This window comes from Perognathus longimembris, chromosome 11, assembly GCF_023159225.1.
Source record: "Perognathus longimembris pacificus isolate PPM17 chromosome 11, ASM2315922v1, whole genome shotgun sequence".
NCBI classification, from domain to species: Eukaryota; Metazoa; Chordata; class Mammalia; order Rodentia; family Heteromyidae; genus Perognathus; species Perognathus longimembris.
This window is the reverse complement of record NC_063171.1, coordinates 61,195,496-61,217,918: the sequence shown is the minus strand read 5'-3', so window position 1 is coordinate 61,217,918 and position 22,423 is coordinate 61,195,496. Positions and strand designations below refer to the sequence as shown.

Genomic DNA, 22,423 nt, shown 5'->3' with positions numbered 1-22,423 from the left:
TATAGACGCACAGCAAGGACCTCCTTGTTCATCACCAGATGTGAAGGACCTGCCTTTACCCAAAGGATTTCTTTTTTTTTTTTTTTTTTTTTTTGCCAGTCCTGGGCCTTGAACTCAGGGCCTGAGCACGGTCCCTGGCTTCCTTTTGCTCAAGGCTAGCACTCTGCCACTTGAGCCACAGCACCACTTCTGGCCCTTTTCCGTATATGTGGTGCTGGGGAATTGAACCCAGGTCCTCATGTATACGAGGCAAGCTCTCTTGCCACTAGGCCATATCCCCAGCCCGTACCCAAAGGATTTCAAGGGAGGGAATTTTCAGTGGCCATTAGCGCTGTGATTCCAGCATCTGATAAACTACATGGGGGAAGTCCTTTCCTATGTCTAGCTTAATGATAAGCCTAATTTTTCTTCTGGAAATGGGAAGATAGTTCATTTCATTATCTTGAAAGTAGCATTTCATCCATCTAAGGTCTTTTCTCCCCCCAGTTTCTTTGACGTAGGCTGCTTTGACGTAGGCTGTAGCACAGAGCTTTGCCTGTAGGGATTTAATGAAGACCCGTTGACTGGAAGAAGAGATGAATTCAGGAAAGCCCCAGTGTGTTCTCAGAGCACCTGCTCACCCAGGATCCTTTTGGCTGCCTTCCTGACCTGATCTCTTATCTTGGAGAATTTCCTTCCTTGAAGGGCTTACCTCTTCCTTCTGTGAAAGAGACAAATATTTTCTGGGCCGGGGTAATGTGGATGGGTACAGATTTGTAATGTGCCAAAGAGAGACCTCTGAGAGCCCTTCCGATGGTTTGTCTGCCCTCCAGTACGTCAGTGCTGTCTCCAACTTAAGGCACATCAGGGTCACCAAGGAGGGAGTTGCCACATTCGACCTGGAGCTGGATCTCAAGGATCTTCAGAGCAAGATTTATTTGTACAAGGTGAGGCTGCGAGAGCCATGGGCAGGAGGTAGAGCAGGGAGGCCGGGGACTCTAGAGGGGCGCTGATGGGGTCCGTGGGGTCACCGGAGAGGGCAGCTGGAGCACACAGGTGGTGAGCTCTGAGGAGTTCCCGGCTGGAGCCGTTGCCGCTCATGGAGCCCCCGGGCTCTCCAGCCAGGCCTGTGACTCTGTCGACTGGATACACTACCAGCGCATGGGGGAGGCAGGAAGTTCAGAGAAAGCACAGCCCTTCCCGTCGGGGCTCCCAGATGGAGATAGTCTGTATCCACATGGGCTTCAGGAGCAATTACCCGTGGACCATAGGGGATCAGACAGATGGGTGGGGTTGTGGACCGCAAAGCAGAGAACACCACTAGACCTGTGGCCACACTCCTCCTTTCTCCATCTCTGCTGTCAAACCTGAGAAAAGACACCTAGTCTCGGTTTCCTCACTTGAAAGTGGGGGGGAAGGGGGGTGTTAACAGAAGTGCTGTCTCAGCATGCTGAAGTCCCAGATGGGACATTCTGCCTTTCTCCGGATCTTTGTCCTCCCTCCCGCTCCTCCCTCCCGCTCCTCCTTCCCCTGTCCTCACTACTGTTCCTCTGTTCCTCCCGCCCGGCCTCCTCCTATCATAGCAGCTCTTCCCTGTGCCTGGCAAGTGTTTCCCCAAGACCCTGGGTACTTGTCTCACCTGCATTAATGCTTCTCCTGGGCATCCTGTGTGGTGTGGGTGTGTTCCCCAACTCCACCCTGAGCCATTACACTCTTCCCCCCTGTTTTGCCTAGTTCTACTGTGAGCAAATAACATAAGTTATTCACTTGCCTATGATGCTCATTATTCTTCTGTCTCCCCAGTAGGGTCTTGAAGGAGGGAAAGAAGAGTTAAAGTAAACCCCATTTTCAGGCAGCCCCTGTTTTGTTGTCTGTTTAAACTATGAGCAAACCCAGGGCAAGCTTATTAGGGCCCAGCCGGTCTAGAACTCTAACCGCTGGGAATGCTTAACTCTAACTGCCCCCAGAATGCCTCGAGCCCTGAGCCAATCAGATTTGTACCCGTGTCCTAATCTTGCTTGCTTGAACACCTGATTGCTATAACTTTGTTTTTCGTCTTGCTTCAACACCTGATAGCTGTAACTTTGTGTTTTGCCTTTATAAGCCCTGTGCAATCGCAGCTCGGGGCTCCCTCCTAACCTCCGCTGTGTCGGTGGGTAGGACAAGGCCCGAGTTGCCGCTCGCCTGAATAAAGTCTTGCCTTGCTTTTGCATTTTGGAACGTCTGAGTGTCGGTGGCCGTCTTGGTGGTCGTTTCGCGACTTGGCATAACAGTCTTAGCTCCCTGAGGGCAGGAATCTGTGTTGTATTTACTGATACTGTCTTAAGCTCCTATAAGCAGTGTCTGGCACCTAGAGAACATCTGCTAACTAGTAGCAATTGTTATTAATATCCAGTCAGTAGCAAAGCAATGTAGGACTTAGTCAGAGCAAGTGCATGGTTAAAGTACTGGGTATGGAGTCGTAAAGCGATTGGCTGAATGTCTCACTCGGTGAATGGACAAGTCTCCTGAACATAGTTGTCACCCCTGCTTCCTCACGCAGCTTTTAGGGTTGCACTGTATGCACCTCTTTTCCCCGCTGGAGCTGGATACCTCTGCTTCACACAGCTCTTCCTCCCCGTGGCTAAGTTGCATGGCTATTTCTGAGCACGTGTTCCCACTCACATCCTTCAGGCCCCGATCTCCATCCTGTCTCCCCCACGCCCTTTCTGGGGATGGTTACTGGTTGTAATCAGAATAGGGCTGGGGCAGGAAGGTCTGGGGACGCAGGGGAACCAGGTGAAGCAGATCGCTTCGTTTCCCGGCCTCAGGATGGCGAGATGATCCCCTACGGCTTTGACAATCAGACCAGGCACTGTCTGCGGCGGCTGGGGAAACGCTACCAATTCCAGATCCAGGACCTGCGGCCCGAGGATGCCGGGCTGTACCAGGTCCTGGTGGAGGAAGCCGTGGTCTTCTCCACTGAGCTCGAGGCCCACGGTGAGTGCCAAAGTTGGGGGGAAGTTAGGAATGGGGCCCGTCCCTGTGCTGCAGTGGGGGCGATAGAGAGAACTGGGGAGAGGGACGCGCCCCGGGTTCTGTCTTTTATTCGTTTCCACTGCTACGTAAAGCCCTAGATACGGACATGCGTCACATCCCCACACCCAGCCCTTTGGCCACAGCAAATGATTTTCAGATGGGACCCAGTATTGGTGTCTGACACATGTTCTCACCCCACACGTCCCGAGTGACATTCCCCACCTGGGTGAGGCCCCACCCCCACCCCGGAAGCCGCCCTTTCTCCCTATGGTACTCTGCCTCATAGTCCAAGGAGACCTGTGTGCACATCCCCCACAGAGCACCTGACAGCTCGAGGGGAGGAAGGACAGGGAGAGGCCTGGGGGAGGAAGGTTCACATACTCCGATGGTAAAGGTCACGGCTGACCTGGGCATCAGTGGCTCGTGCATGCAATGCTAGCTATTGAGATCAGGAGAACTAAGATCAGCCTGAAGAGGAAAGCTCTCAAGACCCCCTCTGAAGCCCTAAGTGGACACAATGGCATGCACCTGCCATCCTCGCCACCTGGCCTCAGTAGAATTGCATTCCAGACCAGCCTGGGATGGTACACCTGCCATCCCACCTACAACAGGAAATGGAACAGACAATCAAAGCCCAGGCAGGAAGTGAGACCCTATCTCAAACATAACCAGCACACAGAAAAGGCTGGAGGCATGACTCGGCAGCAGAATGCCCGCCTAGCAAGTGTGAAACTAGGGGGAAAAAAACCCAAAACGTGAGGATAGATATCTGGCAGGCCTGGCATACCCAGGAAGCCTGGAAACAGCATGAAGTGGGCCGAGGAGTAGCAGCTCTGTGATCAGCAAGAGCCAGGTGTGAATCCTGGGCAGGACACCTGGGCTTTGATCCCTCCATTAGGTGCCTGGACTGCCAGGTGGGTACCAGACTGGGACAAGTCATTTAATTTTTAAGCCTCAGTTTCCTTACTCATAAGAAGTCATTAGGAGGCGGTTATAGGGATCCGTAGGTCGCATACATAAAACACTGTCAGCGTACCGGTTCCTTTCCATGCCCACCCTAGCCCCAGACACGACTTTGGGGTTCAGGATTATCACAGTATACCGCCGAAAACCTCGGTGATCACAACCTAGCTGTATCCCCCCATTTTATAGGTGGCGTCACTGAACCCCTGGGGAGGAGATACGGGCAGTTTGTAGCATGCGGGTCCACACCTGGGTGTCCCAACTCTAGAACTATTATAGCAGGTGTCTCTGGTGCTTCTAGGCTGACGCCCCCATTCTTGCTTCCCCGGCAGCCATTCCCCCCAGAGTGGTGGTCCCGCTGGCCGAGGCCCGCTGTGAGGAGCGGGGAGATGCCGTTTTTGAGTGTACTCTCTCCAACCCCTGCCCCAACGCTACCTGGCATTTCCAGCATCGGCCGTTGAAACTCAGTGACAACTACGAAGTGTCTGTGTCCCCCGACGGGCTGACCCACCGGCTGGTGGTGAGAGGCGTGCGTTTCTCAGACAGGGGCCTCTATTCACTGGGTACTGGGCTCCACACCTCCAGTGCCTGGCTGGTGGTGGAAGGTGAGTTACCACAGCTCTGCCTCAGGACTGGGGAAATGGGTTTCCTTTGGCCAGTGGCTTGTTTTTGAATGATTCTCTTCACTCAGGAAGGATGAGGAAGGCTCCTGGGGTTGCTTCTTTTGTGAGGGGTGGAGGTGGAACTTGAACTCGGGGCCTGAGCACTATCCCCTACCTTTTTTTACTCAAGGCTAGCACTCTACCACTTGAGCCACAACTCTGTTTCTGGCTTTTTGTTGTTGTTTAGTTGGACATATGAATCTCACGGGCTTTCTGGCTTGGGCTGGCTTTGAACTGCGATCCTCAGATCTCAGCCTTCTGAGTAGCTAGCTAGCTATTCTCTGTCCATGTCTGTTCAGTCTCCTGTGGCATGTCTGTGTGAGATTCTTCCATTAATCTGGTGGGACATGCCGGTGCCCTTCCCAGTCGATCAGCTTGCTTCTCTTCTGAGGGGACAGCGGGTCAGGCTGGTGCTTTGACATGACTGAACAAAGGTTGTGGTCTTTCTCTTGTTTCTCTCTGGGGGTGATGCTCTCCCATGTGGACATGGATAACACCTCACTGAAGCTGGGACAGATAAAGACCCTCAGACCCCACGTGCTGACCACCAGCTCCAGACACAAGCTGCTCAGACACCAGCAGAAGCCTCTGGGGATATTAGTGGCATGGAAAGAAAACTCAGAGAGCAGGGTTCCATGGAGGACTCCCTTGAGGGGACTGGCCTGGCCTCTGGACTCCAGCTCACAGTGAACCCAGACAGAGATGGCTTTGACAGGCATGGCCGCCCCTTGATGGGGAACGAAAGGGGAACTGACACAACCTGGGGACTTGGGCTGGAGGGAAAGGGCTTTCTAGAAGCAGGAGGCAGGGGGAACAATCCCCCTCATGGAGAGAGGGACTGGGGTAGAAGCCTTCCAGAGAGGCCCCATCGACAGGAAGAAGGCTTAGAATCAGAGAGAGAATCGGGCTTCATGGAAGGGCAACTTCAAGGTCATGGCAGAGACAGAAATGGGGACAGAAGCCAGGGAATGGCAGCAGGAGGCTGGGAAGCTGGCTCCGATCACTCTCAGGCCGGAGAACTGGGGAACAGCATGGAAGGGAAGGAACCCCGAAAGGGCAATGTCAGCCAACTGGGCAGACGTGGCCAGGAACAACCTGGAATAGGAAAGAGGGCTCTGTGGGAATCCCAGTCTGATCCTGAGGGGAGCTGGCTGAAAGGGGAGGGGAAGGAGATGTTCCAGGACAACCACGCGAAGGAGATGGAAGGAGAGGATGGTCTGAGAATGGCAAGGGGCAGAGGAACCGCGAGGGAAGGGTGTGGGAGTATGACCGGCTTGGGGGGAGCTGGAGATGGCAGTGGGTTAGGGCCTCCTTACACTCCCGAGCTTCTTGGAGGAGATTCCAGCTCCCGGGCAGGCATGAGCCCTGAGTCCTGGGGCTCTCAAGGAGGTAGAGGTGCCAGTCATGGAAAAGCCAGGGGCTACTGGGAGTTAGGGGAGCATCCAGGACAGACATTTGGAAACAGAAAACTTTGGGGGAGCAGAGGTCCTGAGGTCACGGGTCAGGGCTCCCTGCGGGGGGCAGATCAGCATGGCCCTGAGACTGTAGGCAGAGAAGGGAGTTATAAAACTGGCACCGGAGGCCCAGGAGATCCCAGGGAATGGGAAGATGGCCGGCAAGGGGTCCAGGGGAAAGATGGCCAGGACATAGCTGGGGCCTTGGGCAGGACAGGGGATGGCTCCCAAAGCCTCCGGTCTCCCCAGGGCTGGGCAGCAGAGCAGAAGGGACAAGGGGAGCCCAGCAGAGTAGAGTCTGAAGGCACAGGTTCTCAGGATGACGCGTGGTCCAGCCTCAGGAAGACCGGGACCCACACTGGGACCAGAATGTTGGGATCCTCTGGTGAGGAAGAGAGTATCGACGGGGCCCAGGTGGGTGCTGTTATGGACTCCGGTCAGGAACGGGAAGCCAGAGGCTGTGGGCTAGTCAGGTCTTCAGGCCTGGGTACTCAGAGATCTGAAGGGACACTAGGAGACACGGAAGGAATAAGAGCTCCAGGGGCAGATGGGTCTGGACTGGGTTTCGGGAACGGGGCGGGGAGCTCCAGAGGAGAAGGGTTCAGCGATGAGATCGGCTATCAGCATGGTTTAGGAGGGCTGGGTGGAGTGGAATCTACACATGGAGATGGCTCAGGCTCTTCTAGGGGAACAGGTCCTGGCAATGGGGCCACTTACGGTGACAGCGCCGTGCTGCTGGGAGAAGCAGAGCCTGGTCATGGCACAGGTTGTAGAGTCTCCTCTGGGGCACCTGCAGGAGCAGGAGGGTCTGAGGAGGGGAGTGCTTATAGGCATGATTCAGGGGTTCCTGGGGAAAGGTGGTCCAGAGGCAAAAGTCTCTATAGTTCTGTAGCAAGGGGGTCTGGGAGAGTTGCAGGGGTTGAGGGGGGCCCTGAGGGAAGGCCCGTGGAAGTAGCCCAGACATGGGATGCATCCAGAGGCCAGAGACAAGCAGGTCCCGGGACAGGGCTCCATCCTGGTGCTAACTTGGGGAGCCCTGGGACAGGGGGGTCTGTAGGTAGAGAGGGTCTCAAGGCCTCAGGAATGGCGGAAATGGCTGGGCAGGGACAGGTGGAGACAGAACCAGGGGCCTCTGGAAGAATAAAGCCTTCGGCTCAAACCAGAGGTTGTGGGGCTCTGGAGGCCTTTGGCGAAGGGGGCGGTGAAGATGGCACCGGAAGCCCAGGAGCCACGGAGGCAGGTTCTCCGAGGGGAAGGGGCCAGGGGAGTGAGGGGCGCGAGTCTGAGCTCCGCGGCGCCCGGGCTTCTGAGGCTGGAACTGTGTATGGGGATAATTCCAGACCCCCTGGCACGCCAGCTCCTTATGCTGGGGCTGGATCGGAAAGCAAGTGGGCTCACGGGGCTGGTGAAGGGATGTGTTATCGGGATGGAGCTGAAGTCCCAGAGCCCAAGGGGCCTGGGGACAGAAGGCTTTATGGAGGAGGGCCCAGGAATCTGGGGCCTGGGAGAACAGGTCCAGAGGGTGAGGCGGGCATTAGCAACGGCCCCGAAGGCCTGGGAGGAATGGCGTTGACGGGTGAGGCAGGTCAGAGGAACGGTATTGGGACTTCCGGGGCAGTTCCAGTTGGGAGTGAGGCGGGCTCTAGGGGTAGCTTGGGGCATTCTGGGGGAATTTTGTCATGGGATGAGGGAGGTGTTAAGGATGGCATCATCGGTGAAACTGGGGGAAGAGGGTCAGAGAGTGAGTTTGGTCATGAAGGAGGATCCGGACGACGTTGGGGAACAGAAGGTGAAACACACCACGGAGATGGCTCAGGGAAGATCGGAGGACCCAGCCCACTGGCCAGAATGAAGCCTGAGGCTGAACCCAGAGACCGCAAGACCCTGGAGCCCGGGTCTGGATACTGGGCAGCCTCGGTGGGCACCACGAGCCCCCAAGGTGGTCCAGAGAAGAGCAGGGGAACGGGGCTTGCAGCAGGGAGTGGAGCTGGGCTGGGCTCTGGGGCAGCTGGGATGCTGAGTGTCACAGACGGCCCAGCACACAGGGACAGCCCCGGGGGCCCGGCGTGGGGCTCTAAGAGCGGCCGCGAGGGCTATGGAGCCTCAGAGATCCGTGAAGCTTTGGGGGCTGTGAGTTCCATGGGTCCTGGGATCCCAGGGGCTCCTACAGACAGTAGGATAAGCAGGGGAGAGGGCAGCTCTGGAGGTCGGGCAGGAACTCTGGGGTCATCCAGCCTTCTTGACAGTAGGGGCACAGCACAGGGTGAGGCATGGGCAGGGGGAGCTGCTCCCGAGTCTGGACATGAATGGAACTTGAAGGAAGCAGGGCCGACACGCAGGGGTAGTGTTGCTAGCCAGCGGGGAGCGGCACCTCGGGACGCTGGGGACTCACTGCTGGGAGACAGGAGGATGGGGGCAGGTCCTGCAAGTGCATCCGGGGCAAGTCAGATTGTGGACAGCGGCTCTCTTCCTGGAGGTAGCAGCAAGTCAATACCGGGGCCCACGGAGGTACAAGGGCTAAGCCAGGCTTGGGCCCCAGGCTGGGAGGACCAGGGCTTTGGGCAAGGCAGCACCGGTGCTGAGAACCAGCTCTCAGGCTCGCAGGCTTCTGGTTCTCTGCAGAAGAATGTTCCCACCTTCAGGGGAGCCAGTGAGGGTCCCAGGGGCTCAGGGGGTGGAGGAGATGCAGGTCATGGGGCTGCTGATGGATGTCAAGGCCCAGGCTCTGGCAGAGGGAGGACTGGAGGTTCTGAGGCTTCAGGTGTTCTGGGCAAGGGGAATTCCGGTGAGTGGGGGGCTGGCCTCACCCCAGAGCCTAGGGAGTCAGGATCACAGGGCACCTGGAAAGGCAGGGACAGTCCATTTGGTAGGAAAGGCTCTGGAGGCCGACCAGGAGGAATTCAAGGCTCAGGCTCTCGCATGAACAAAGGACAGGAAGGAGAACAGAAGCCCCTCAGAGAGCAAGGCGCCTGGGAGGCTGAGGACGGCACAGGTCCCAGGGCACCGAAGGAGTCTGGAGGGCTGGCGCCCGAAGAGCCTGGCAGGTCGGGCAGGCGGCCTGGCCCCTACAGGAACAGGTGGTGCCAGGCACAGTCAAGGGCTAAGACTGGGGCAGAGTGCTCGACAGTCAGTGAGGATGGAGGTCACCTGAGGCACACGTGGGGTGAAGATGGGAACCGGGGAGCCCACAGACATCTTGACAGCAGGAGAGGTGCTGAAGAAGACAGATACGATGTCTATGGCAAGGGGAAGGATGCCGCCCAGAGCCCCAGATCCAGATACAAGAGCAGCACTGGCAGTTCCTCCATGCAGGCCCGAGGTAGGTATTCCTATTGGGGCTGGCTCTGTACGGGTAGAGCCAGGGTGGGGCCGGGGAGTGGGGGGCAGTACTTCCTGGGTCAATTCTAATTCCGCTTCCAGTCCTGACGTTTGGCCCTGCCAGTGCCCCGGAAGCATCTCTCCCAAGTTCGGGCAGAACCTCTTCCCCCTTGTGCTGGTGGGATTCAGGCTACATGAGGCTCGGAGGTCTGCTGGGTACTTGGTCCTGAAACCCCAGGTCCAAGTACCATCGTGTTGGCTTGACTCTCTGTGGGCGACCCAGATCCCCATCTGTGGGGCTCGGGTGTGATCTCTATCTACTGTACAGCCCAGATCTCTGCCTCAGCCTAGGACCTGCTGAGACAAACGAGAGCTTCGTCACTGGCTGAGCCCAGGACGACCATGGTGACTTCCCAGGGTGCACTGCAGCTCGGGGGGGGGGGGTTGGAAGGCTGGGCCCTGGGCATTTCTTCTGTGTCTCTGCAGGCCCCATGAGCCACTTCTCTCAGGGCCTGGCTGACACTGAGGTACGGCAGGGGGAGGCTGCCACCCTCTCCTGTACCCTCACCCGTGATCTGGGACCCGGCTCCTGGTTTAAGGACGGAGTCCAGGTACTGGCCCCTCTCATCTTCTGCCAGCCATTGTGGGGTGTGGGTTGGAAGACAGAGGCAGAGCAGAGAATAAGGCCTGGGCAGAGGCTTTGCAAGACAGATTATTCGTTATCTTACTAGTGTACCTCTCTGGAAGAGGTTTAGATAGCTACCATGTCGGTATGTTTAAAACGAAGGCTTTTTATCATCACTATTACCAGCAGCAGCAGCAGCAGCAGCAGTGCATTATTTTGTACCACTTCTGATGTTCTACCAATTTAGCCACAACTCCACTTCTGGCTTTTTGGTGGTTATTTGGAGTGCCAACAGACTTTCCTGCCCAGACTGGCTTAAAAATGAGATCCTCAGATCTCAGGCTCCTGGGTAGCTAGGATTTATAGGCACGAGCCACCGACACCCAGCTTAAAATGAAGACTTTTAAATGAATGTATATCCTGCTTACGTCTCCCATGACACAGCCCTGTTCTTCTACTATACAAAATGCCCCTACTACGCCCATACCTGCTTCCTGCAAAGGCAGCTCACTGTGACTCAGTGGGCTGACTCAGGTCTGCCCAGGCGTCTATCCGGTTACAGTTGTCACCTCAGGAGACAGGCAACCCTGTGACGTCAGCCAGCTCTGGCTACAGACCCCCCCCCCCCAGGTCCTTGGGTGCATCGTGGTTCCTGCTAAGAGCCCCGCCCTTACAGCGTTGTGACCGCCGAAGGAGGGGTGGGCACGGACAGATGAACGCAGGCAACACCTGAACATTCAGTTCAGACAGCTGTTGGCCGAGTGGAGGGGTTGCTGGCCAGCGGGAGCAGGGCGGCGGGGTTGGCGGGGGACTGACCTCGTCTTCCGTGGACCTTGTCTCCAGCTCACTGCCCAGGATGGGGTCATCTTTGAGCAAGATGGGCTCGTGCACAGACTCCTCCTTGCCCACGTGCAGGGAAGCCAGGCCGGGAGCTACACCTTCGTAGCCGGTGGTGAACAGAGCGAGGCCACCCTGACTGTCCAGGGTGAGGCCCAGTCCTGTCCCCAAGTCTCTGCACCAGATGACCGACTCCAATTCTACAGCCCTGAGATGATTTAAGGGTGCAACCCAGCTGCCCCCCGCCCCCACCCCCAGCAGCTATTTCCTTCCTCCCTTGCCAGGAAGTCTTGGGTGAGGTATAACCCTGGTCCCTCCTGCTGCAGACAAGCCCATTCCTCTTTCTAGCACCAGGAGGTGGGCAGTGGGGGGGGGGGGGGAGGGGGAGGACTTCACATCCTTTGCCCAACCTTCTTTCTCTGGGCTCCTCTTTGCACTTTGGGCCCCATCCGTGTTGACCTTCCCGCGCCCCTTCTTTTCCAGACCCTCCCACCATTGCGCGGGACGCGGCAGAGAAGCTGAGGGAGCCCCTGGTCGTCAAGGCTGGGAAGCCGGTGGCTGTCAAGATCCCTTTCCAGAGCCGCCTGCCCGTCCAGGCGGTGTGGAGGAAGGACGGGGCCGAGCTGCCGGGCGTGGGCGGGCGGGGAGCCCGGGTGGCCCTGGGGGAGGGCTTCGCCCGGCTGTGCATCCCCAGCGCGGGCAGGACGGACGGCGGCCAGTACGGCGTGACGCTGAGCAGCCAGGGCGGCTCCGCGCAGGCGGAGTTCATCCTGCGGGTCACAGGTGCCAGCCCCGGGGAGAGGGCTCGGTTGTGCTTCCGTGAGCCCTAACGCACCCGGCCCGGGGGAGGTTCCTGGGGTGGCAGGGTGTACCCCTCACCCGGCTTTCATGGGACCGAGCAGGATAGGGTTGCCCACATCTGGAGCAGGCGCCGGTTCCAGCCCGGGGCGGGGAGGGGGAGGCTAGGCCTGGGCTAGACCATTCCCCAGGGGGCGGGCGGGCAGGCGTGTGTGTGTGTGTGCGCGTGCGTGCGTGCGTGCGTGCGTGTGCGTGCTCCCCCTCACTTCTCTGACCCCTCTCTCTCCTCCCTGGGTTCCAGACAAGCCTCAGCCCCCACAGGGGCCCCTGGAGGTGCAGCATCACCGGGGGGCCGGGGTCCACGTCTGCTGGCGGCCGCCCCGCGACGACGGGGGCCGCGCGGTGGATCGCTACGTGGTGGAGAGGCGGCAGGCTGGGAGGAGCGCCTGGCTGACGGTGGCCGAGCTCCCCGGGGACGGCACCTCCTTCACCGACGCCCGCGTGGAGCAGGGCGGGAAGTACAGGTTCCGAGTGCGGGCGGTGACCGCAGAGGGGCCCGGGGAGGCCCTGGAGTCTGAGGACGTGCTGGTGGCTCCCGACGGTGAGCAGCACCGCAGGGGCAGGGCCGGGGGTAGCGGACACCTGTGGGCTCCCCACCCCCCCGCCCCCGAGGCTGAGATTGAGCCCCTCCTTGAGCCAGGCCGAGACTCTGCCTAAGCCCCACACGGAAGCCAGCATCCAGGTCCAGACCCGAGAGCGCTGGCGCCCTGGAGCCTCAGGGCCGCACTGGCACACAGCGGCTTCTCTGCGGGCCGTGGTGGAAGTCAGGATCTCCCCAGCAGATACCGGATGCCCGGGGTTCAGCTAAGGGGCCTCAGGGACTGGCTTCAGACTCACAAGCTAAAGCGCCTTCTTTGTGTCCCGCCCCCCCTCCCCCCCCCCCCCCCCCCCCGCCACAGAGTCAGAATGGTGTCCCAGAGAAGGGCTAGCTCAGTCCAGACACTCGAGGAAAGCACGGGGAGTGGCCCTGTCCCCAGAGGCCTCCCCATAACTCGGCCTCGGCCTCTGGCCGACCGACCGGCACCTTCTCTCCTCCCAGCTCGGCCGGGGCCCCCCTCCACCCCAGCCATCCTGTCGGCCTCCAGCCAATGCGTCACTCTCTCGTGGGCGGCTCCTCGGGGCCCTGGCAGCGCCCACATCCTGGGCTACCTGGTTGAGAAGCGCAAGAAGGGAAGCAGCACCTGGACAGCCGTGAACGACCAGCCGGCGCCCGGTGAGCAGGCCTGGGGGGGGGCGCATTTTCAATCCTGATTGGTTTAGTGCAGTGGGTTTCGGGTGTCTGCCCCAGATGCTCAGCAAGAGGGGCCTTGAGCAACGCTTAGCTATTTTTGTTTTTGGTACTGGCTCTGGAACTTGAACTCGGGGCCACGGCACTGTCCTTAGCTTTGCCTGATGCACTATCACTTGAGCCATACCTCCGCGTCTGACTTTTTTCAGGTGATTAATTAGAGATAAGACTCTCACATAGGCTGGGGATGTGGCTTAGTGGTAGAGTAATTGCCTAGCTAGCCTTAAGCAAAAGAAGCTCAGGGACAGTGCCCAGGCCCTGAGTTCAAGCCCCAGGACTGGCCAAAGGAAAACAAAAGAGTCTCACAGACTTTTCTTCCTAGGTTGGCTTCAAATCATGATCCTCAGCGCTCACCCTCCTGAGTAGCTAGGATTACAGGTGTGAGCCACCAGCACCCAGCCAGAGCCATTTTTAATTAATTAGAGGCCCCTGGAATGTAGTGCAAAGGGACCAGGGAGGCCATTGAACATCCTACTATGCACTAGATCCTGCCAAACCCAATGACAACAACAACAAGGAATGATCTGGCAAAAACATCAGTAGAGCAGAGGCTAAGGAACATTGGCTTAGAAGTCATGGGCCCAGGAAGAGGTCATTAAGCTCTATCCTGGCCTTGGCTTTGGGCTGTGTACTTCTATTCTAGATCTCAGTTTCCTTATCCATAAAGTAAAAAGGAGGGGTCCCCAGACCCCTAAAAACTAGCTGCTTTCTAAGATAAAGAAGAACTTGGAAAAGCCAAAGGATTGAGTGGGTGCTGAGGAGCCCCGAGTATAACCCTTTCCATTCTGTGCTCTGTGTGAGCCACGCAGCCAGAGGAGGGCTCAGAGCAGGCGGAGACCCGGCTCCTGGCCTCGGCTGTGAGGAGAGGAACGAAGGATATCCTTCAAACTCTGGCATTTAGAGAGTCTGCAGAGAGAGTAAGACATTATACGTAACCTAAGACCTCCCCCAGCCCTTTAGTGGCAGAGCTACACAGCCCTGAAAACAGTGCTCGCCTTACCTTGGAGAGAGAACCGTCACCTGGCTGGTTAGATGTAGGAAGCATGTCCTAGGACGCCAGGATTGGTCTTCTCCTGACCTCAGAGGCACTGAGCCATCTCCCCATCCCTGGTCCCTAATATGGGGTATCCCCTTCCCAGAAAGGAAGTGCACAGTGACCGAGCTGCGGCAGGGCTGCCAGTATGAGTTCCGGGTCACAGCCGTGGCTCCCTCGGGCCGGGGAGAGCCTGGGCCCCCGTCGGATGCTGTGTTTGCTCGGGACCCCATGCGTGAGTGGGGCCCCCCCCACCAGGGATCGGGGTGCGGTGGGATGGGTAGTGGGCATGCGGGTTAGGGTCAGTTCTGGAGGAACCGGTCAGAAGATGGGAGACAAGGAAGGGTTGGACCGTCTCCGGAGAGGCGGCCGCCATTTCTGACGTTCTCCTTGTGCTCGTTCAGGGCCACCAGGGCCCGTGCGGGCTCTCCAGGTCACAGACACGTCCAGCACCAGCGTCACCCTGAGCTGGGTGGGGCCGGACACTGCGGACGGAGACCGAGCTCAGGGCTACGAGGTGGAGCTGTGTGTCTCCGACAGTCTCCAGTGGAGCCCGTGCCACGAGGGCACCGTGCCGGGCCCCACCTTCACGGCCAAGGGGCTCCGCCCCCAAGAGAGCTACTTTGTGCGGGTGACGGCAGTGAATGAGGGGGGCCGCAGCCAGCCCGCGGGCCTGGACGCATCGGTGCACACCACGCTCGTTACGGGTGAGTGACTACTGCTGTTTCCCAGCGCCTTCCTGAGCGCGGTCTCTGAGCGGCCGCCTGTAGTTAGAATCCCCTTCTCTTGTGTAACAGAGTCTCTCCTGTGGGGCCGGGCACTGAGCTAGAACTCTTCTCTCACGAAACTTAAAACAATCCCACAAGATTAAACATTTTATCCCCAATTCATGTAGAAGGAAAACTGAGATCCAAAGGCACTTTACTCAAGGCAGTGTTGGTATGAGGCAGAACCAGGGTAAAGCAGGAGACTAGAAAGCCTAGGTGTTGCTCCACTCCATGGTTCTTGTTCAGGTGCTACCCTATTATCAAAAGGTCGGTTGTGCTGACCTTTGGGCCTTCATCTCTTAATGCAGCGGATCTGTCTTTGACCTAAGATGCCTGTGTCAATCCCACTGATTCCAGTGGTCAGAGTGAAAAATATGAGACTAGTATGAGAAAGCACAAATCCAGAATCTTAGAATCTTGCCCTGGCTCTGTCCATAATTTGGTGTGTGTCCAGGCCAAGTCACTTCCTGTCTCAGACTTCCGGTCATGCCGTCTGCAGAGCAGAAGAGCCGAGCTGTCTGTCCCCCTAGCCTTCCCCTGCGGTGTCCTCCTCTCCTCTCCCGGCCTTCTGCTCTTCCGTCCCTACCAGCTCCTGGTCTTCCCGTGGAGTGTCAGTTCCACACACCCAGGCTTTCTCTGCCCCGTGGGTCACCCCAGGGCTTGTGCCCAACTATGAAGGCAGGTGGCAAGCCACCTTGTGTGTTCCAGCCTGCCCCAGGTTCCTCATGGATGCTGGCACAAAGGACTCACTGACCGTCAGAGTCGGGGACACCATTCGAGTTCCTGTTTCTTTCGAAGTGAGTATACCTGAGTGGGGGTGGGGAGGGGAACCCCAAGGAGACGAGGGAGTAAGACAGCCCTAGGGGTTCTCTGTCCATCCTCCCTAGCCCATTGGCCTGGTTTGTGTTGGAAATCAGGCCTGAGGCGAGTGAGGCCCAGGGCCTCCCCCGAGTGGCCAGCCATTTTGTTCCCAGTACAGGGTCTACAGATCCCTCTAGTGGTGGGTCTGGATACGACACCTTCAACTTGGGACGGTTTTTCTATCTGCATTCCTTCGTCTGGGAATTCAGGAGGCCTTCAGTACCCGTCATTCTTTTTTACTTCGGAATGCACTTTTGTGCAAGTACACGACGTGAATTTAATCTTCAGTGAACATCAGTACCACCTAACTCTGCACAGGGTGTAACAGTCGCATGGCCGTTAAAAGCACAAACGGTCTGGGTTAAAATTCTGATGTCGTCATTCACCAGCTGTTGGAATTTAAACAAATGCCTTAACCTCTCTGTGCTTCAACTTCCTCATCTCTCACATGAGGATACGGATAGTAACTTATCTCAAAATGCCGTCCTGACGATCTGAGGCTTTAACTCACGGAGAGCATAAATATACAAAGAGCCTGGCATGTGGAAAGCACTCGATATATTGCTGTTGTTATTATTATTATCGTCATTATTATTATTACCTGGGTGAAAGATCATAGTGGCAGGAACAGGGGCAGACCCACGCCTGTCTTACTCTACATTATATGATCTTAGTTCTTAGCCCATCGACCGACAATGATAATGACATTGAACTGTTTAGGATGGTGGAGTCCCTCTGCTTTCCGTGTATAGCGAACTCTTTAGTCCTCAGAACATCCCCATAGGCTACCTTACCCAGATTGTCCAGTATTGAGGGTCCCACAGGGAGCAGGACGCGTGGTCACCTAGCAGAGAGACCGGCCTCTCCAGACCCATCTGGTTTGCTCCAGTCCTAGGCCAGTCCCCCCGCCCCCCCCACCCATGTATCTGCTTCAGGGTTTCCCAAGTCACCTCCTTCCTAGCCTTGGGTACTAAGATGAGGAGTGGCTCCCTCCCTACAGATCCCTTCTCACTCCCACGAGCAGCTCCGGGTGAACGCACACCTGACTGTGTGGGCCTGCTCCACGCTGTACAGCAGCAGCTCCTTGCTCACAGAACACAATCCAGATGTCTGCATGGGTGTGACGTTGAGTGTCCCTTTCCGGGTCTGTGGAGCTGCAAGCACACATCTGTGTTTCTGCTCGGAGAACTCCCCCTCTAGAATGTTCCTTCTCATCATGTCTCCCTCGGGTCCCGCCTAAATGCCACGACTCCCACAAGACGTCCTTCCCTCAACTCGTCCTTCTTGTTTCCCAGGCTTCCCCCATGCCGGAGGTGACCTGGCTGAAGGACGGCCTGCCCTTACCCAAAAGAAGCGTGACCACGAGCGAGGACGGCCTCACCCGGCTTCTGATCCCCGCAGCCAGCCCCTCCGACGGCGGCCGATACACCGTGGTGCTGCGGGGCCTTCAGGGGAAGGAGGCTGTGTATAGCGTCCTCATCCGGGTGGCAGGTGAGGCGGGCGTGGCTCGGGGCTCACGCCGCGGCACGCAGGGCGCGTCTGGCCTGGACGCAGGTCGTGCTACCGGGTCTGAGTCTCTGCGACCATACCTCTCGATGCTTCACCCCCGACTTCCAAACCCAGGCCCTGAATCCATGACTAGACCTTGAGGGCAGCTAAACTGACCTGAGTCTTTGTGTCCAGCCAGAGAAGAATCCAGGCAAACATAGCAAAGATGAATGTTTATTAGGGGGGGAAAAAAAGATGGCGGAGAAAGAGAGTATTCGGCCTAAGATGGCTTTGTGATGGGCAAGGCTGCTTTCTGTGTCTGATAAGGTTAGAGCACCAGACCTTTAGTGCCTCACTCCTGTTTCCTCGTTCTTTTGTCTTACCTTTTCATCCATTCTTTTTCGCTCCTGGAGCTTGTTTTGCTCAAGGCTAGTGCTCTACCACTTAAGCCACAGCTCCAATTCCAGCTTTTGAGGGGTGGCTAATTGGAGATAAAAGTCTCATGCACTTTCCTTCCTTCCCAGGCTGGCTTTGAACTGGTTTTGATCCTCAGATCTCAGCCTCCTGAGTAGTGAGGATGACAGATGGGAGCCATGGGTGCCTGGCTAATCCTTTTGAAGCCCCCTGCCCCGTTTTGTTGTCGAGCACATAGGTCTTGGTTTATCAGCTTACCCTGCCACCCCCCTTTAGTCGTCTGGGCCTCAATTCCCCCCCCAGGCTGCCTGCTGTTCTATAGCCTTGTATAAGGTGACCACACTGAACCCCTTCCTTTGTACTTGACAAATGGGAAGAAGGCAAAAGGAAGGAGAAGGGTTTTCTTTGTTCTTTTTATTTATTTATTTTTTTGGCCAGTCCTAGGTCGTGAACTCAGGGCCTGAGCACTGTCCCTGGCTTCTTTTTTGCTCAAGGCTAGCACTCTGCCACTTGAGCCACAGCGCCCCTTCTGGCCATTTTCTGTATATGTGGTGCTGAGGAATCAAACCCAGGGCCTCATGTATACGAGGCAAGCACTCTTGCCACTAGGCCATATTCCCAGCCCCTTCTTTGTTCTTTTGACCCAAGGGATCTAGAGATTGCTGTACTGCCTCCCAGACCCCAGTTATTGCTCATTTGGAGTTAATAACTAAAAGCAGCCACATTGCAGCTCCAGGTGACCCCTGTTCTATCTCTAAGGAGATTCCTGCTGGGACTCCTGCCCAGGAAGAGTCCCTAGATTTTCAGAAATAATGAAGCAGAACAGGGGGGCTGTGTGTGTGTGTGTGTGTGTGTGTGTGTGTGTGTGTGTGTGTGTCTGTCTCCCCGTGTCCTGATTTTGTGAATGCTTCTACCTTTGTCTATGTCCTGGGTCATTTTATCTAAACATTAAACTGAATTTGAAAGTATTCTTTTGGAACCAGTCTTGTGGCACCTGCCTGTAATCTCAGCACACAGGAAACCAAGGCAGGAGGATCTCCCAGTCTAGGCCGGCCTAGAATACATAGTGAGGCCTTGTCTCAAAAAGAAGAGGGTAGGTTGGGGGAGAGGAGAGGTTTTCCATGTTCTAGAGATAACTGTGGACCTGACAGAGCCCCTTCTACCTCTGTTTACCTGTTGGGCAAGGCGATATTCCCCAGGACCCCCAGAAGACTCAGGGGCTTGGTGGAAGACCACCACAGCAACCATCTTGGGGTCCCTGCAGTGTGGGTCCAACAGTCCTCTCTCTTCCAGCATGTCCTCAGGCCCCCGGGCCCATCTACCTGCAGGAGAACGTGCCTGGGACGGTGACCGTCCAGTGGGAGCCCTCTCCGGATGAGGCCCGGGACATCCCCTTGCACTACACAGTGCTGGTGCGCTCCTCCAGCCACGGGGCCTGGCGAGAGGTGGCTGACCGGGTCCACACCAACCACTTCACCCTCCTGGGAGTCCTTCCGGGTCACGAGTACCACTTCCGAGTGATAGCCAAGAATGACCTGGGGGCCAGCCTACCCTCAGACACCAGCCAGCCCTGGTGCATCTCCCGGCAGCAGCGAGGTAAAGGTCTCCCTAGGTCGAAGGGAAGGGCTGAGCGGGCTGTGCTCTACTCTGAAGCTCTACTCTGGTGGGAGGTGTGGAGTGGGGGGAGTCAATCAGGATCTGAGGGAGGCAGAGATGGTGATAAGCACCTTCAGGCTCAGCCAGAGGCAAAGCGGATCTACCCTCTCCCGCCTGATACCCACCTGTACTGACGATGTCCTCGGCGCGCTGGCCTCCATGGGGAGAACGAATCAAATTGTGGGCGTCCGGGTGCCTGAAACACCTTCGGGTGGATTCTCATGAGCAGGGAGGGGTGGGCATAAGGCGAATCGAAGTGTCTCTGAAATAAGCGAAGTATATTTTATAATCAAGAAGATGCGAACCACGAAAGAAATACCCGGGGGGTGGGGTGGGGGGGGGGGAAGAGGCAGATTATAACGTCAGCGGGAGTGATTTCATAGCCGCAAGGCCCTCTAGCAGAAGGTGAGCCGCCGTCATCTCAAGGAAGGCAAGATGGCGGCTGGTTTCCATTCGTGCTCTTCCGGATTCTCGGTGTGTTTGTCCACGGCCAACGCACGTTAGCTTGTTGTCAAACTAAAGATAGGAAAGGGATAGAACGATGAATCCAAACGTGCAGATAATGGATGGAAATGGCAAGTCGGGCGCCCAGGGCTCATACCCATAACCCTCGCTCCTCAGGATGCTGAGATCTGAGGATCTTGGCTTGAAGCCAGCCGGGGGGAGAAAACTCTTTAAGACCCTTACCTCCAACGAATCAGAAAACAACAACAGCACCCAGCCTCCCATCCACACTCTGAACTTTCTAGATCTTTTTCTCTTACTTTCGCACCCTCCCCTCTTCCTCCGATTTCCACCACAGACAGGTTCGCAGCGAAGGCGCCGAGCTACCGTGAGCCCGACTTGAAGCAGAAGCCCCAGTTCCTGGTGGGCCTGCGGCCCCACCTGCTGCCTCCGGGCTGCGAGTGCCGCATGACCTGCGCCGTGCGGGGGTCGCCCCGGCCTCGCGTCACCTGGTTCAAGGACGACCAGAGCCTGGCCGGCAGCCCCGCCCTGTACAGCATGGACCTGCTGGGCGTGTGCTCGCTGGTCATCCCCAGCGTCTCCCCCGAGGACAGCGGCAGGTACAAGGCGGTGGCCGAGAACCCGTTGGGCCGGGCCGTCAGCACCGCCACCCTCATCGTCACAGGTGAGGCCGGCCGGGGGCGGGGGAAGGGAGGGAGGGCCCGAGGGGCAGCCGCCGGCCTGCCCCGGGGAAGCCTTCCCGGCGTGAACGGCCTAGGGGCCCGGGAGACCAAGCTCCTCTCCCGGATTCTGTGTGAACGCTGCGGTTTAACCCGGCCATCGCAGCCCCTCCCGGGACTTTGCGCTTTACCTGTTTGGAAAATGAGGCATCGGGACTAGAATGACAGGAGCCCTGCCCACTAAGTGCCCACGCGTGGCCTTGAGCATTCCTTGGCATGAGCGATGACGGGCTTCCTCTCTGCGTCTGCTACGAACGCGCCTGGGTATCCGCCCAGATGGAGGCCGAGTGCCGGAGAAGCCAGCTCGCCTTGGCCGCCTCCTTCCAGAGGCTGGTCTTCATGGCTTACCTCCTTCCAGGGGCTGACTCTCACTGGCCATCTTCCTTTCAGGAAGGCAAATAAGATATGTTCATAAGAAAACATGTTACCCTAGTTATACTTGGAACACCTTACCTTTTGAATCGTTAGAAATAAAAAGTAGCCCCTAAACCGTTTGAGTTCCTCCGATTTGACCTCTGTGCCCTTCAGCACTGGGCTAGGATGTGTGGCTGCCCAAGGGGCCAGCGAAGGACGTCACCCAACTTCACAGAATAGTCGGTGGCTCGGGAAGGTTGTCCTGCCCGCGGCTGCAGAGCCCCCAGACCTGCTCAGCCCCGCGCAGCATTACCTTGACCGTGGGCCAGGTGTGGGAGGGGCAGCGGCCCCTTCCAGACCAACCGGAATATCCTACTGTTGCAGAATCCAGCTCCTAGCCCTGCCTTCCCTGGGATGGCCCTGTCTGGCCACTGGATGCATCTCTGAAGCTTTACTTGGAAGCCACGCTGGCCCGGGGAGCCGGTTCTGAAGGATGGAGGCCACGCTCCCTCGGGAGAAGGGGGGCTTCCGGGGAGGAATGACCAGGAGGGCCGCAGAGGTGGAACAATCGGTTCTGAGCGGAGTCACTCAACAGGATGGCTGGGCCCCAGTGGACAGGGCTTCTCCAGCTCTGAAGACGGAAGCCAGCTCCTGTTTTTCCTAGGCCAGGCCCTTGGTGGGAGCAGCTGGGCCTGCTGTGGCCGCAGGAAGGAGAGGAAGGGAGATCGGAGGACCTGGGGGAGGAGGGGGTCACTGAAGGCATGGAGTGTGGGAGGGGGGAGGGGATGCTCATTGAACGTCTTCATTAAAATAATCAGACTAAGGAAGCAAAAGCTGTGCAGATGAGTCGGAGTGTTGCCACGTCGGAGGAAAACCCCCAAAGCCAAAGCTTTATACCACGGGGCTCCTGGTGTGGGGATGGCTCAGGAAGGACTAGGGTCAGAGCAGGGCATTCCTGTAGGCCAGGTTCGTAAAGCTGATTGCAAGGAGGGAACAGTCAGAATGTCTGTGTGGCAGAGAGGACCTTTGCCTCCCAGCCCATGACCCCACATGCCTGTGGCCTGCAAAAGCCCATGGCTGTATCACCTGCTTCCCCCCCCCATGTTAGATAAGGGGGGGACCACAACAGACAGGGGTGGTTGCTTAGGACTGCCCTGCATCTGTCCCTCCCCAGGGCCCGGATTCATCGGAGCCCACACCCCACATCACAGGGGGACGGAGGCCTCTTTCCTAACAGCACCTCTGTGGGACCCACTAGCCTCCACCCCGCACCTTCCGCCTCCTTCAGCCCCTAACTTGGACTTCCTCTAGAAAAAGCGGCTGTGAGGACCCAGCACCGCCTGTTTCCTTTGTCCTTTCTTCCTCTTTACGCGGGTGTGCTAGCACTGGAGCATTGCGCTCTCGCTTGGCTTTTCTGCTCAAGGCTGGCCCTCTACTGCTCGAGCCGCACCTCCACTTCGGAGGACCGAGCATCCCTCCGTGTCGTGGCACTGCTGGCTCTTTCTTTTTATTTTGTTTTGTTTCGGTCCCAGACCAGGTCTTGAGCTCGGTGTCCGACATTTTCACTCATGAGCTGGTGCCCTGCAACCTAAGCCATGCCTCAAGCCCTCCCGCCGCTTTCCCCTTCCCCCTCACTGCTGTTTGGCAGGCGGGGGCCAGGGTGG

General features: G+C 57.4%; 1 protein-coding gene across 1 annotated transcript in view; it reads left to right on the top strand.

The window, feature by feature from the left end:
* Nucleotides 1-21,494, top strand: part of Igfn1 (immunoglobulin like and fibronectin type III domain containing 1) — a 29,927-nt gene extending 8,433 nt beyond the window's left edge. Inside the window, exons 9-24 of the mRNA XM_048357658.1 lie at nucleotides 813-926; nucleotides 2,790-2,958; nucleotides 4,293-4,565; nucleotides 5,130-9,395; nucleotides 9,881-10,005; nucleotides 10,863-11,004; nucleotides 11,340-11,639; nucleotides 11,956-12,255; nucleotides 12,754-12,927; nucleotides 14,142-14,270; nucleotides 14,440-14,742; nucleotides 15,511-15,599; nucleotides 16,959-17,154; nucleotides 18,859-19,161; nucleotides 20,024-20,350; nucleotides 21,144-21,494. Coding sequence (XP_048213615.1) covers nucleotides 813-926; nucleotides 2,790-2,958; nucleotides 4,293-4,565; nucleotides 5,130-9,395; nucleotides 9,881-10,005; nucleotides 10,863-11,004; nucleotides 11,340-11,639; nucleotides 11,956-12,255; nucleotides 12,754-12,927; nucleotides 14,142-14,270; nucleotides 14,440-14,742; nucleotides 15,511-15,599; nucleotides 16,959-17,154; nucleotides 18,859-19,161; nucleotides 20,024-20,350; nucleotides 21,144-21,157 — 7,224 coding nt within the window. The 3' untranslated portion in view covers nucleotides 21,158-21,494. The remainder of the gene's footprint in view (nucleotides 1-812; nucleotides 927-2,789; nucleotides 2,959-4,292; nucleotides 4,566-5,129; nucleotides 9,396-9,880; nucleotides 10,006-10,862; nucleotides 11,005-11,339; nucleotides 11,640-11,955; nucleotides 12,256-12,753; nucleotides 12,928-14,141; nucleotides 14,271-14,439; nucleotides 14,743-15,510; nucleotides 15,600-16,958; nucleotides 17,155-18,858; nucleotides 19,162-20,023; nucleotides 20,351-21,143) is intronic.
* Nucleotides 21,495-22,423: the final 929 nt, after the last annotated feature.